Source organism: Trichoderma asperellum, chromosome 4 (assembly GCF_020647865.1).
Source record: "Trichoderma asperellum chromosome 4, complete sequence".
In the NCBI taxonomy this organism is placed as follows: domain Eukaryota; kingdom Fungi; phylum Ascomycota; class Sordariomycetes; order Hypocreales; family Hypocreaceae; genus Trichoderma; species Trichoderma asperellum.
The window spans coordinates 2,940,814-2,954,467 of record NC_089418.1 but is presented as its reverse complement, the minus strand read 5'-3'; the positions used below and the strand labels follow the sequence as shown (position 1 = coordinate 2,954,467).

The 13,654-nt window shown below is 50.0% G+C and overlaps 6 protein-coding genes across 6 annotated transcripts; 3 read left to right on the top strand and 3 right to left on the bottom strand.

Moving 5' to 3' along the window:
• Window positions 1-81: 81 nt before the first annotated feature.
• On the bottom strand, window positions 82-1,185 carry CYC1 (iso-1-cytochrome c). The gene is made up of 3 exons (XM_024908809.2): window positions 1,005-1,185; window positions 331-616; window positions 82-259 (listed from the first exon to the last, which is right to left on the bottom strand). Exons 1-3 carry the CDS (start codon window positions 1,012-1,014, stop codon window positions 235-237), a joined length of 321 nt encoding a protein of 106 aa, XP_024756424.1. The 5' UTR covers window positions 1,015-1,185; the 3' UTR covers window positions 82-234.
• A 356-nt stretch (window positions 1,186-1,541) lies between these two features.
• Window positions 1,542-2,701, top strand: TrAFT101_007379 (uncharacterized protein). The gene is made up of 2 exons (XM_024901099.2): window positions 1,542-2,050; window positions 2,111-2,701. Exons 1-2 carry the CDS (start codon window positions 1,721-1,723, stop codon window positions 2,501-2,503), a joined length of 723 nt encoding a protein of 240 aa, XP_024756425.1. The 5' UTR covers window positions 1,542-1,720; the 3' UTR covers window positions 2,504-2,701.
• TrAFT101_007378 (uncharacterized protein) lies at window positions 2,415-4,037 on the bottom strand. Its single transcript, XM_024907018.2, has 2 exons — window positions 3,454-4,037; window positions 2,415-3,353 (listed from the first exon to the last, which is right to left on the bottom strand). The coding sequence occupies exons 1-2, from the start codon at window positions 3,931-3,933 to the stop codon at window positions 2,721-2,723; spliced, it is 1,113 nt and encodes a 370-aa protein (XP_024756426.1). The 5' UTR covers window positions 3,934-4,037; the 3' UTR covers window positions 2,415-2,720.
• A 1,676-nt stretch (window positions 4,038-5,713) lies between these two features.
• On the top strand, window positions 5,714-6,697 carry TrAFT101_007377 (uncharacterized protein; the record flags this gene model as incomplete). Its single annotated transcript, XM_066128027.1, has 2 exons — window positions 5,714-6,457; window positions 6,545-6,697. The coding sequence occupies 2 exons, from the start codon at window positions 5,714-5,716 to the stop codon at window positions 6,695-6,697; spliced, it is 897 nt and encodes a 298-aa protein (XP_065984141.1).
• A 259-nt stretch (window positions 6,698-6,956) lies between these two features.
• TrAFT101_007376 (uncharacterized protein) lies at window positions 6,957-10,235 on the bottom strand. The gene is made up of 3 exons (XM_066128026.1): window positions 9,322-10,235; window positions 8,630-8,677; window positions 6,957-8,465 (listed from the first exon to the last, which is right to left on the bottom strand). The coding sequence occupies exons 1-3, from the start codon at window positions 9,389-9,391 to the stop codon at window positions 7,177-7,179; spliced, it is 1,407 nt and encodes a 468-aa protein (XP_065984140.1). The 5' UTR covers window positions 9,392-10,235; the 3' UTR covers window positions 6,957-7,176.
• A 2,510-nt stretch (window positions 10,236-12,745) lies between these two features.
• TrAFT101_007375 (uncharacterized protein) lies at window positions 12,746-13,519 on the top strand (the record flags this gene model as incomplete). Its single annotated transcript, XM_024908810.2, has 2 exons — window positions 12,746-12,821; window positions 13,101-13,519. 2 exons carry the CDS (start codon window positions 12,746-12,748, stop codon window positions 13,517-13,519), a joined length of 495 nt encoding a protein of 164 aa, XP_024756429.1.
• Window positions 13,520-13,654: the final 135 nt, after the last annotated feature.

The window sequence follows — 13,654 nt, the reverse complement described above, 5'->3', positions numbered from 1 at the left end:
GTTGTCCCCAAACCCTCCACCGCTCACAGCACATTGCTCAAAATCCAAGGACGTCTCGTAAGAAAACGATGGCCAAAAGTGTCTGGTTCGCCTTTAAAGCGGAGTTGGATATTATTGGTACAAGCACAGTGATGATGCTTCGACTATTCTAATTTGTCTATAGTACAATCGCCGCACCCCGTCTATTGATATCTCTGTCATTACAATACTTTCTTTTTTGGGTTCATACATCGCTTAAGCGGTAGCCTCCTTGAGGTAGCTGCGCAAGGCATTAGCACATTGGTTGTTTATACAATACAATAGTTGACAGTAGTTTCAGAGTGGACTTACGCGTTGAGGTCATTACGATCCTTCTCCTTCTTCAGGCCACCAAAGGCCATCTTGGTGCCGGGGATGTACTTCTTGGGGTTCTCAATGTAGTCGAACAGGGTCTTGTCATCCCAGGTGACGCCCTTGTTCTTGTTGGCGTCGGTGAAGCTGTAGCCAGGGGTGGTACCGGACTTGCGGCCGAAGAGGCCGTGCAGGTTGGGGCCGATCTTGTGGCCACCGTCCTTCTCGACGGTGTGGCACTGAGCACAACGGGTCTTGAAGAGGTTGGCACCCTTCTTAGCGTCACCTGTAGAGAAGAATGATTTAGCAACGGGGGTGTTCCCTGTGGCGGACAGAGACAGCGAAGAAGAAGGCGGAAGATTCCAATCGGCGGCATGGCGCAGAGTCGACGTCTGAAAGGACGAGGTATATTTGGACTTGGAGTGAAGCATCGAGGTGGGCATCACCACCGGCGAGGTGGCAAGTGAAAATGACGCACTGCGCCAGGCAGCTTTACTGCTCGACACGACGCCTCAAACACAAAAGAGAATATCTTCCAAGTGTTGTCATGCTTCGGCCAGTCCAAAAAACCAATCGTCCTGGTCGTCGACCGTCGTGGCCCGGCTCAATGGCTTCTCGCCGTTCTCCTTCGGACAGGTCTCGGCAACTGGATTGCGAGTGCGCGGCAAACTTACCACCAGCCATTTTGAAGTATGGGTATGTGAAAAGACAAAGGAGTCGTTAGGAAATAAAGAAGAGTAAAGAGTTTAATCCAAAGAAGAACCTAAAACCGGTTGGCTACTTTGGAAACAAAATTTTTTCTTGAAGTGGAAGAAAAGGAGAAGTGAGAAGTATAAGAAGAAAAAAAAGAAGGAGGACTAAGAATTTCAAGGAAAAAAAAAAGTTTATGACACCATGACTGGCTGCAGAGCGCAGAAACTGGCGGTGATCAGCCACAGATGTGGCGCGTGTTCCGCCAATCACGCTCCAGCAATTACACAGTCAGGCTTACTCGTCGGGCGATTGTTCCCGGGTAAAGTCGGGCCACCAGGGCGCAGAACTCGTGAGCGCCACAGCCTCTCCGACACTCGTTCTCGTCCCGGCTCCACCGGATTTTCCTTCCATCCGCGCCTTTGCCGGAGAAAAGTCGGCTAAAGCTTCTTGTCGATTTTCTGTTCTGGGGTGGGGTTTGGCGACGTCTCCATTTTTTTTTGGCCTGACATCCCGCTATTTTTTTTTGGTGGGAACTTCAGAGCAGCTTCATAGCAGGGCTGCCCGAAAAAAAAAAGTGCCAAAGCTTTTTGGCGGCTGTTTTTGTTGTTGTTTTTTTTTTTTCCTTCATAGCCTTTTTTGAGCAAGATATCACTACAACAGATCTTCCTCTCTTCTGCATCATCGGCAGTCCATCGCAATGGTGACGAGAGCAGTCATCCCGCGCTTCCTGCTGCCGTTGCAGGGGCCGCTCTGGCGTGGCATCAGGATCCCCCTCTCGCAGAACATCCACATCCGCTTCATATCGACCGACAAGCCCATTGTGCTGGAGAAGCCGGCCAAGTTCAATCCTCCCTCTCATGGATCCCGGCTCAAGCGAAACTCGATGCCGAAGCACTACGGCCCGCCGCTGACCGAGGAGGAGGTTGCTGCCCAAAACAAGAAGAGTTACCCGGGGCTTATGGCGCCCCAGGGAACGTGGACACATTGGTTCTGGCACAGCCGACTGCTGCATACCTTTATCACCATGGTAGGGCTCGCGTGGACTGTTGCCGTGAGTGTTGTTGACTGACGTTTTTTGACCGCGTAGGGCGCGCTGCTGGCCATGGGAGTGTACACCTTCTTCATGAACTACGCCTACAACTCCCCCTTCAAGGATCTCGTGCCGCCGATATCTGACCTGTGGCAGCAGCCCACTTACTTCTTCTCCCAGTGGAAGAACGTCATCCTCATGCACGAGAAGGACAAGGCTCTCAAGGCTGCCGAGCACCGGAACCGACACATCGACGACGTTGCCAAGCGGAGGTACTTTATGAAGATGCATGGCATCGAGCCCATGGATCCCGTTGCCATGGTTTTTGGCAAGGACGAGGCCAAGTCGGAGGCGGAACTCGAGGCTGCGGCCATGGGACGTGAACTGCCGCCAAAGCCCGAGGCTGAAGCCCCAGCTGAGCAGAAGAAGAAGTGGCTGGGCATTTTTTGATTGATCATCACCCCTCAAGATCATTCTATGTGCATTGATTGATTGGCAGGCAAAGCCAGATATATATGCCTGTTCCCCCCTTTGCTATTGTAACTTTTAAGATTTTGCCCCATCACATTAGGCATTAGGCATTCTCTCTCACAATGGTGAGACCAAATATGATGTACCATTATATGAACAAATATATCCCAACCAAGAACCGTAAAAAAGCATTCTTCTATGACAAGTCTACTCCTTCCAAGCCATCCAAGACTTCATCCGCAACACCTCCCTTTTCCAAGACAGCCCGTATGATGCTGTCTAAAACAGCAAATCTGGTTCCGCCCAGCGGTGCCTTCCAAACACCCTCTTGAGGGTACTCCTCCACCCTCTGCTGCTGCTGCTGCTGCTTCTTCTGTGATGACGGATCAAACGTCCCGCTGGCCGCGAAATTGCCCGTACTAGGCACTCCAGGCGGTGTCAGCCTCGACGGAGGATCGACAGTCCGCATCGACACCAGCCGCAGCTCGCGCCCAGAATCCACCTCCATGCTCTCATCCCCTTTCTGCGTCCTAACTTCGCATAGCGACACCGCCAGTGCAGAATCCGCAACGGCAAGCTCCTCTTTAGACGGGTCGAACAGGATGCTGTCTCCGACGGCAACGACCAGCAGCGTAATGGGCGGCCTTGAGCCCGCGGCTGCGCCCTGGCGGGGATACAGGAACGGCGAGGCTTCCCAGTCGTCGTCGAACATGGGGTCTTCGTCGCCTTCTGACTTGAGGCGTGGTAGTCTTGTTGAGAGGAGGGCGAGATGTGTTGTGAGGGACAGGAGGGGCAGGGGGTATGACAGCGGCGGTGATATCAGGATGATCTGCGAGCAAGATTAGTATATATATATATATATAGGTATTTTTTAAAACCATTTTCCGCTTCTTCAAAACAAAAGATGGTCAGGCTTCGCAAAAACTCACATCAAGATACAATCTCCAGTGAAATCGTCTGTTAATCCACAGCTTCTTCGCAAACTCTCCATCAGCAAGAAGCGCCTCTCTCAGCAGCTCCGCCAAAAACACCGTTCCCGCGTCGTCGTCTCTCAGGCCCGGAATCTCCACCGTCATCTCCAGCCACTCCCCTCGCGCCCCTCGCTTGTCCTCTTCCGCATCGCCGCCTCCAGCGCCGCTCGCACTCTTGACATACTCCTGATAATGCTCTCCGCCCAACGGGTCGACCGTCTTCTCGATTTCAGCCTTGACGCCCACAATGGCTTCTGTGCCGTCGGCTAAGCAGACTCGCGCGCTGCCATTTGTGCCGGGCAGGATCCCCGTCTCGGCGGTCAGAGGCCGGAACTGCTTGGCTGTTCTGCCGTCGGGGCGGATGGGCGGGCTGAGGGAGAGGGAACTGTGGAGGTATGCGAGCTCGGCGGGGGACAGGAGCGTTTGCTGGTTGGCCATTGTTCACCGCGCTTCCATGGAGATGTCGAAATCAAGGTGCGGTGGGGGGATTGATGCGGCCGTGGCGCGGAATTTGCAGGGCTGGGTATCGGATGCTTGACTGAAAGGTTTTTGGACGCGAACAAAAAAGTTGGAGCGGGTAGCTCACCTAGGTGAGCGATAAGATACGATATGATGCGGGGGTGGGTCCGTCTTTGAGACAAATGTTCTTCAGCCTTACCTCTACTAGTAGTACTTCTCGCCTGGATCTAATGTATTCTAATTCCATCGTGTCAGCATGTTAAATTTTCCTTGCTCGTATGCTGCATTGATTACTTATTGCCATGCGCAACTGGGCTAATACTTGCAGATGTAACCAACTGCTGGCTTAGCCTCATAATCTAATCGATGCTATGAGAGCATATGGCTATATGTGTATACATAAGCCGACTTTCGAAGGCAGTGAACCTTAGATCAGCCCCGTAGCTGCGAAGAGCTAGTAATTTCATGCCTAGTTCAATGGAAACTTGGAAAAAAAAAAAGCTCATAAACTGGTATATGAAACCTACGTTGAATCTTGATTTGATACAATATTGCAACAGCCAGTTATCGACCCATCAAATATACGTGTCTCAACCTCCATGCCACGCTATTCTTTTACACTATCTACAATTTTATCAACATCTCAGTGCATATTTGGTTTATTTGCCCATATATGCGTACTCTATGAACCTGTTTTTTCGAGGCCACACTCTGAACCGTGGTGGCAGTGGTCATGCACTTACCTCCTTTCGTCATTTTCCGCATGAGACGCAAAGTCAGCCCTGCCTCAGCGTCCGAGTAATGCCTATCACGTAAAACAGCTAACTGTATTGCTTGAGTTGTCACGCTAAACCAAATAACTGCGTTGCTGTATTGAATTACTGATCATGGACTGTGCTCAGCATAGATTAATAATCAGCCGCTGCCCTTTTGTAACCCGAGAGCACGATACTCTTCCTGCAAAGATTAGTTTCCGATTTATCTCTATCTTAAGAACCAGCCTAACCTTCTTCTTATAATTGTTATGTATGTTGAAGTCATATTTTTAGTGCTTAGTCAGAGTTTTAGATGTACTTTAATCATTGACAGCTCGATTGATTTAGCTATGATATATCATTGCAACTCAGCTCGAAACACCACAGATGCAGACAATATTAGGCCTAAGCACCGCCAGTTAAAATTGCATTCGAGAAACTTTCCATAAATTAAACATTTGTGTTAATCGTATCGCTGATAATGTTACTGGCATTGTCCCACTCAGGCTAGTGTTGACGAGTAATACACAAAGTAGGAATACCCTGACAACTTGCTAAGCTGAAGGGGGAAACACCCTGTGTGGCCTCCTGCGGTAATTGCGGTATTTCTGGATGAAATGGGCGGAAATATTCTCCCTATCATTGCTTTGAAATACCGAGTTGCTACAAGGTATATCCTTCCCACTTGTAAGTCGAGGTTGTTTTGCATTACGACTTAGCTGTGACATTCTGAGATAACTGGCCTCTCGTATTCATTTAGGCTGTTCACATGATGTAATTGCCTTGATTGAGCTCGACTAATCACCCAGAGCTGTAATAGTCATAATCGGAAACAATTCTAAAGATGTGCCAAGTAAATCAAACTTCTTCAAGCAAGTCATAGCCTGCTGGGACAACTATAAAAGCTATGGCTTTCCCCCTAGAAGCAAATCTACTCCCTATGAAAATCCTACATTAGAATCAACCTTCCCTTTTACAAACATACTTAATTTACCTCTTCAAAAATGGCAACTCATCAAACTGCCAAAACAAGCTATGTTCCCTATCGAGATGGGAAAATAGCATATCGCCGATTTGGAGCTCCCAGTGGTGTTCCACTGCTCTTTCTTATCCATTTCCGCGGCACCATGGACAAGTGGGATCCCCTCCTCATAAATAACATTGCAGCTTCCCGGCCAGTTATCCTTGTCGACTACGTCGGAGTCGGACAGAGCACTGGCATTGTCGCCAACAATTTCCGAGAGTGGGCAGATGACATGCTCGAATTCCTATCTTTGATCGACGTCAAGGAAGTTGACCTCTTTGGCTTCTCCCTTGGCGGATTTGTGGCCGAGATGATGACGCTAAACGCTGATCCAAAAAAGCTCAAGATCCGAAAGCTCATCCTTGTTGGAACCGGAGCAAGTGCTGGCCCTGGTATTGAGAAGTCCCCAAACGACTATACCCCCCATGCGGGCGCGCCAGATGCCGAGCTATCCAACTTGAAGGTGCTCTTCTTCCCCCATAACGCTGTGGGCGAAAAGGCAGCCGAGGAGTGGTGGGCTCGCATCCACGAACGAAACGAGTCCACGAGCGGAGAAGTCCCCACCGAATGGCTATCTCAAGGGTTTAAGGATGGCGGAGCAGGAATGAAAGCGCAAGTAGACGCCCTGGACAAATGGTCCAACCCAGAAACTAGCCGTGGCTTGGAGGGCTCTTACGACAGACTGGAGCAGATTGATATTCCTGTTTTGATTGCCAATGGCTCGGTGAGTGAATGCGATTCTAAAACTGGGGCATTATCTATTACATGAATTTTTTTTTGCAATGATACTAATTGGGAAAACCTTTTTTAGAACGACTTCATGATTCCGACTCTCAACTCATTCAACATTCAGCAGAAGCTACCCAATGCTACGCTACATGTTTACCCAAACAGCGGTCATGCTTTTCACTACCAGTACGCCGAGAAGTTTTCAAAGCAGGCTGTACTGTTCCTTGACGAATAAAATGGCTGCAATATTATTATATGTGAGAATTTAAGCTTGGTGGATGTGCCACTGCAGCGTAGCTTGATGCAAACAATAGACTTATGACTGCTAGCTTACGTTTCCTAGCCATTTATGTTGATGCTCATCTTAGTACAGCTGCTTTCTATAATGAGACTCGTACCTTTATTTGATTTGCATTCTTTGGCGTGGCTTTGTATCTGCATAGTTATAGCCGAAACGCCATTTATTAAGTATACACAAGTAGGACTATGTGAGACCTGCTACTAGTATTGCACAGACTGAAATCAAGTTGTAAGAATCATAATCTATTATTGATAGAAAATAATTCTTATTCATTTGAATAAGAGTACGCTTTGGAGTCCAGAATATCCTATATATCTCCTTGCAGGGTAACCAACTTGGGGTGTAAAACACGCTTATGATAAACATAGAGCTTATAAAGACAGCGTGGGAAAAAAAAAAGTCTCCAAGGAAAATTAGCCTCGTCGACGCACCAGGTCCAAACATATGCGATCCATCAAATCAGGACCCAGGGCAGCTATCAATTGCGCAATACTATGCTTTACGTTTGACGGCTCTGCCATGTTACCATGCCTCCAACCGACCAAGTCTGACGTTTCAAACAGCGGGCCTGTGGGAAAAATCCTCAGAACAATGTGATCTAGATCGAATTTTTCCATGTCCGCAACGGAGGGGATACCTGGCATTCCGGATTGGAAGAGAGATTTATAGCTCATGCCACTCTCTTCTTCCGTATCGGAATCCTCCGAGTTCTCGCCTGAAGATACAGAGTTTTGCTCGTGTCCAGCAGAATCATCCATGTTCATAGCGTCTGTAGCATGCAAGTCAGACTCTGGAGGAACGTCTTCAACCAGTGCTGCAGATAGGCTAGTGTAAGTATCCCTAGCAAGAATATTCAAAATGCTCTTATCCAAAAACCGCCATTCCAGGGTATCCGGGTCGAGGATATACTGTGGCCCGTAGTCTATTTTGTATCTCATTTTGGGACAGCTGTGGATGTAAAATCCAGGGTACCACCACCGGTAACCATCTTCAATCGCGAGAGCTATTTCATAAAGAGCCCCCAACTTCCCAGGGGCAAATTTGTGAACGCTTTCGTGGTAAAGAAAATAAACAGAGCTGACACACTGTGGCAATAAGTCAAGCACTCCTATGGCGACTAGAACGCCGTCCAGGCGATAGCACTGATGGTAGGAACCCAAGCGGCGCTTCCGTCCATCAGGCCCAACCATGGTCCGACGTTGCAAAGGAGAGCCGCAGAGGAATCGTCGGAAAGACTCTGGCGACCTCTCATATGGCTCATCTCCGTGGACAACTCGCTGGTAATTTTCATAGACTAGATACTTTTCCTCAGTAAAATTGTCTTCTTCGAGCGTTACAGTCCACCTGTGAGCTGGCTCAGGCGGTGTCTTGATTTGACCAATCTCAGCCTCATGAATGCGCTCTGTTAACGAAAACTCATTGTCACGCTTCTTCGTCTCTTGGCGCGACCTTGGATAGAGACGAGCAGCTTGCTTAATGTAATTGTCGCCAAGTACATGTTTATTGAAACGGTTAATGGTCTGGCGCTGACCTCTTGTTGGATAAAACTGATCTGAATCTAAGCGAATAGTGTAATGAGGGCAACAAGAAACGCGCTGATTTGGACGGTACAATAGTTTTCCTGATCGTCTCCAGCAGCGATCGAGTAGAGTGAGATACAATTCAGGGCTAAGAGAAGCAGTATTCGCATAATACGAAAAACCTACGTATGCAAAGAAAGAGGTTAGCTTTTGCGAGCAAATCAATGATCAGGTTCACCTAGAGAGTATAGCAGCTATAGGAAGCTCAAGACAACAGGGCGCAAAAGTCCAGATCGCCCGTGATATGCCTCATAATAGTATAATTCAGGGATGATGAGAAACTCACTCTGTCCAGAGGTGCCACAGTACCCGCATTTTGAGGAATTTGTATATCCTGTGAAGCTGGTTAGTACAGATAGAAAACATCAACCGGTCTGCAAACGGAAAATGTTTCGCATAAAAATTGACAAGCAATGTTTGAAGCGTAAAATATAGCTAGAGTGCAATGCTAACGAAGAAGATGGAAATGCAAGAGAGAATCCAAGATGCTGTTTCAACAAATGGAACAGAAGCTAAATGCCAATATACACAAAGTAACCAGTTTCAAACAACAGTCTCATTAGAGCGGCATACGTGTTGATCTGCGGCGAGAAATGAGAAGCAGCATGTGGCTTTGAGGTGGGATACATGAGTGGTGAGCGAAGGATGAGACGGTGGGGTGACAGTAGAAGATGGAAGGGAGATATCAAGGAATCACACAATTGGGAGCCAAACACTCAGGTCGCAGCGGCCAGACCAACTAACGGCAACCGGAGCGATTGGCATAAAAGCGTGTGATTAAGACAGCTATGATGCCTCTGGACGAGGTCACACAGGCGGTAGTGCGAAAAAAAAGAGGCTGACAGGGGTTCGCATCAAGGAAGAGTCTTTGCCAAAAGCGACTGGAAATGCTCCGAGCCAACGACAGGCACTGGACGCAGCACGTGTCCGGGCACAAGGGCACACAAGAGAGAAGGAGACCAACAGCTTCTGACTCACCAATTGGAGAAATAAGCTCGTCGGCGACGGAGGCGTCTTCAGGGGTGTGCCCACCACCGTTTTCCTCCATGGCTGCGCTTGGCACCTCGGGTCGTCCTGAAGAGGCAAGTTGGTGCGTGAGATGTAGCGGCCGTAGGAGAGGGAGCGAGCGAGCAATTGATAGACTGGTATGTATATGATGTGATGTATAGGTAGCTCTCTCAAGGCAGGCTGGCAGGCTGATAAGCAGGCTGATATGGTAAAGTATAACACAGAACAGAGTGGAAATGAACGACAAGCGTCGCGGCCGGCGAAGCTCTGCTCTGGGACTGATCTCAGCAGCTGCGCATCGGCTACAACGGATGACGCGCTGCTGTCGCAAGCAGCTATTTAACTTTGTGGGGCGTCTGTCTGCGATCTAAACTGCCTTGATGCCAGTAGAGGCGGGAGCAGCAACAAGGCGGCACACGAGAGATAGCCTGGTCGCCGCAGCGGGTTCAAGCACACGAGCGTGGATACGGCTGCTTGTTTGGCTGGATTGGGGTCCGGCCAGGTGTTGAACCAGGTCTCTTCACTGCCGACGGCCAGAGCAGCTCATGATCGAGAGACGGGGAGACGGCTGAGACGCTGCAGGCGCGCCTACGCAGAGGACTGTAAGAAAAGAGGTTCTCCAGGAGCAGCTCGAGAGCCGGCCGTGATGAGGTCGACAAGTCCAGCTGCCATGGCGGGGCGAGCTGGGGAGACTGGGTGAGGGGTCGAGGCGCTGAGGCCACCGGGATGGCGCCAGCTACAGCGGTCCGCCTAGTCCATTAGCTATCGACGCCACTAAGAAGAATTGATGTGCCGTCTTGACCAAGAAGTGGACTCCTCGTTGCTGCAGGTATAACTGCAAGCCGGATACAAGTGCAATAGCACTAGATTGATTGGCTTTTTTTTTTCTTGCTTTGCTTGCCCTCCTTGCTTGGATCCTGAAGGACGGACATTCGTGCTAGCAGCAGCACTACATCCCTGTAATAGGCACATGCATGCGGACAGATGGAGACAAGTGACAACTCAGCTGCGTCCCTCGACATTCCCTGGCATCTCTTATGCCGTCAAAGCCGTCCTCGCATTCAGCAAGGCGCTCTCTTGATATGCATAATAAACTCCCTATAAGGTAGCATCCGGAAACTAAAACTGCCTCACCCCAAAAGCCTAAGAGGCGTGGCAAATCTCTTGCCTCTCGTTGGATCCTTTTTCTCTGGCTGCAAGGGAGGGAGACACAATTCCAACGGATTTCCTCACCGTATTTCTCAGCTCCTACATGTACCTACGACTACTATCTACCTGTATAGTAGGTAATACTATCGACATGGCACAGATATTATGCACGCGCGCAGCTTTTGCCTAGTAATAGATATCTATCAGCAGCGGGACGTCTCATGCGACCCTTTCTCCATGGGGCCAAATCATGAGACGGCGTATCTATTCTTGGTGATTGGATGGAAAGCTTCTAGACTGGGCAAAATTCCAGCAAAACGTGTATACTAGGTACATGTAGGCAGTTGCTTCCAAGTACGTCACCACTGCCGATGCTCATCTAGATCAGCTTAGCTGGTGGTGCCTAAAGGGCAAATCTCGAAGAGACATGTCCATGAGGTACAGATTACCAGTCCTCCATTGCCTACATATCATGTAGTCATACTTTGCAAGCTGCTGCCTGTAAACTTGGTCACCTGTCTTGACGCATAAACCATGGATTCACAGCCTCAATCATTTATTTTATTTTATATCATCCGCCGCCCATCTCCGCAGTGATCTTTTCTCTGGTAGGATCCGTACGTTATAGTACAGAATACCAAAGTCCTAGCCGCCGTCATTGAAGGAGCGGCAGCTAGGGATCGGGTGCAGCTCGCCTGCACGGGAAAGCAGGGGGGTTGAGGCATGCAGTGCTCTCCTATCAAACTCTCAATGTGCACCTCCAGATTACGAGGCAGCTTTAAAGATGAAGCGTATATGCTGGAGTCAGAAGATTAGTCGTCATTGGTAGATCATCGTATTTGTGAATAACCTTCTAAGCAAAGGTAAACGGACTCTATATGTAGCTTCTTAGTTTTTCGATCAAAGTAAATAGAGTTGTCTGATCCAGCTTCGGTAAAGCTGTGAGGCTAATCCTAATTGCAGAATTCAGTCCACGAGCATCCCGTTTGGTCAACTCCATTACTAACAACTCAGGCCCCTATCCAAACCGACCACTGTGGAGAGGCAAACGGAAGAAGGGTAATAAAAATTATTAAAGTCTTCTTAGTTATGTGTTGTAGTATTTTAACACTAATTTCTGGTCGTGTATCTTACAGCCAATCACGCAGAAACATACTGCTGCTCCTTTCCCAGCATCAAAACCGACATTATCCCGTGCCACCTCAGCGCCGCCAGTCGCCTGAGTCTTAGTTCATGCGGGCGTCTCCGGCTTCGAGCCCCTAGTGCTATTTATTAGCACGACCACCACCAGGACGGCCGGTTGAGAGTTCGGCCAGCACGGCTGAAGCCTGTTGTCTCGGGTAGGTTAGCAGCCTGGAACATGTCTCGGTACAGAGACTCTTGTGTCCCTTTGATACCGCCAGTGCCTCCTACCTGGTAGCACTACCAAGGCACTGGGTGTGTACAGCCTGGTGACAAAGCAACACGTACGGTCCAAGTGCAGCACACTGCATACAGCAGAAGCTCCAGTGCCGCCGGTGCGCGACAAGCTAAACTCTCTTGGCCCCGTCTCCGCGTTTGGCCCCAACCTTGCAAAAGCCCTTGCGTGGGTTCCGCTCCCTGCGCTCCAGGTACCAGCACCAGCAACTTGAAGTCAACCAATAGCTTGGACCCCGGGTACTCCAGGTACATGCTGTAGCTCAACGGCTACGGTGCGCTGCGTCCAATATTTGCGCGGCCCATTGCCACTGCGGCTAATCCTGCTTATGCTCTCGTCCCATCCGTGTCCAGCTTGCGGTTCCCCGACTCGGCGCCGAGTTACATACACATCGCTTCCGGACCCTGTCTAGAACGCCATCTCGTTCCGCGAACCCGTGCAGCAGGAAAAAAAAAAAAAAAAAAGCCAGGCACCGCCTAGACCTGCATCCGTCGTCCAACCCCCACGACTCTTGGTCTTGGTCATTATTCACTATCTCCTCAACCCGGGGGAAAAAGACGAGAATAAACAACACATTTCCCTTTTCTTTTCTGCCTTCTTTAGATGACAATGCAGCGCATGTCATTGTGATTTTTACCCCCGCCTCTCCGCCAGACGACGCTCTCGACCTGCCGGTGAAAGTCTCCTGTTTCCGGCAACTTCGCTCTCTTTCTCCCTCTAATTTTTTTCCCTCCCGCGGCCGATACGCGCGGGCCGGCCAATCATCGCAAGGCCTTTCTCAGCTTTCACAGACAACCAGAGAGAACACTGGCGACGACAGCTGCCAATATGTCGGGCTCGGCGTCTAGCGTCGAGGGTTCCAACAATTTGCCAATGCAGTCGCGGACCGGGCGGAGCAAACAACGTAAGTTCCATCTTCAGCGCGGATTGCACTTTGATACTCCCAAGACGCTGTCCCCCTTTGCCCACCTCGCAGCCCCTTATTCACACTGAGTTCTTCTGCTCTGCTCCCTCTTCTCCCCCCCCCCATCTCATCTTGGTTGTCCTGTGCGCACTCTTGTCGTTCCTTGCCTTGCCAGTCGCTGCTTTGTCTTGCTTTCTGCTTGCCTGCTTGCTTGCTGCCTGCCTCGCCTCCGCCGACGCCCGAAGCTCGGGATCCCACTGACCCATCTCCCTCCTGCAGGGTACAACTCGCAAGGAGAACGACTTGTCGCCGGCGTCGTGCCACTCAGCGCAGACCGCAACTACGTCATCCTAATTCAGTCTACCCGGCGCAAGGGCTGGGTCCTGCCCAAGGGAGGATGGGAGTCGGATGAGTCGTGCCAGGAGTCTGCCGTGCGGGAGGCCTGGGAAGAGGCTGGCATCACGCTCAGCATTGACTACGACTTGGGCAATTTCGAGGAGAAACGACCGCCAAAGACGTCCAAGGACCGCTCCCGCTACTACTTCTACCAGGGCACCGTTGTAGAGCAGCTGGACGACTGGCCGGAGAAGGACAAGCGCGAGCGCGAATGGTTCACGTATACAAAGGCAATTGAGGTTCTCCAAAACAGGCCGGAGCTCCAAGAAGCCTTAAATCGGTCTTCGATGAACCGAACATGAGCCAGGGCACTCTTTGTCAATTTTTCTTTGCAAAGAAATCGCCCCTTTTATTTCTCCTTGTACATTTATATCCCCTCTCCTGGCCTCTAGACGTGTCCCTGCAACAACCCACACCATCACCAGCCATGGAAGCAG

What these genes read in the sequence shown, in the direction of transcription:
- CYC1 (XM_024908809.2), bottom strand. An exon ending in GATCGTAATGACCTCAACGC is followed by an intron (nt 260 to 330) that starts GTAAGTCCACTC and finishes TGCCTTGCGCAG; the next exon opens with CTACCTCAAGGAGGCTACCG.
- TrAFT101_007379 (XM_024901099.2), top strand. Translation starts at nt 1,721, where the DNA reads ATGGTGACGAGAGCAGTCATCCCGCGCTTCCTGCTGCCGTTGCAGGGG. An exon ending in TGCATACCTTTATCACCATG is followed by an intron (nt 2,051 to 2,110) that starts GTAGGGCTCGCG and finishes TTGACCGCGTAG; the next exon opens with GGCGCGCTGCTGGCCATGGG.
- TrAFT101_007378 (XM_024907018.2), bottom strand. Translation starts at nt 3,933, where the DNA reads ATGGCCAACCAGCAAACGCTCCTGTCCCCCGCCGAGCTCGCATACCTC. An exon ending in ACTGGAGATTGTATCTTGAT is followed by an intron (nt 3,354 to 3,453) that starts GTGAGTTTTTGC and finishes TCTTGCTCGCAG; the next exon opens with ATCATCCTGATATCACCGCC.
- TrAFT101_007376 (XM_066128026.1), bottom strand. Translation starts at nt 9,391, where the DNA reads ATGGAGGAAAACGGTGGTGGGCACACCCCTGAAGACGCCTCCGTCGCC. An exon ending in CGAGCTTATTTCTCCAATTG is followed by an intron (nt 8,678 to 9,321) that starts GTGAGTCAGAAG and finishes CCAGCTTCACAG; the next exon opens with GATATACAAATTCCTCAAAA. An exon ending in CTGTGGCACCTCTGGACAGA is followed by an intron (nt 8,466 to 8,629) that starts GTGAGTTTCTCA and finishes TTGCATACGTAG; the next exon opens with GTTTTTCGTATTATGCGAAT.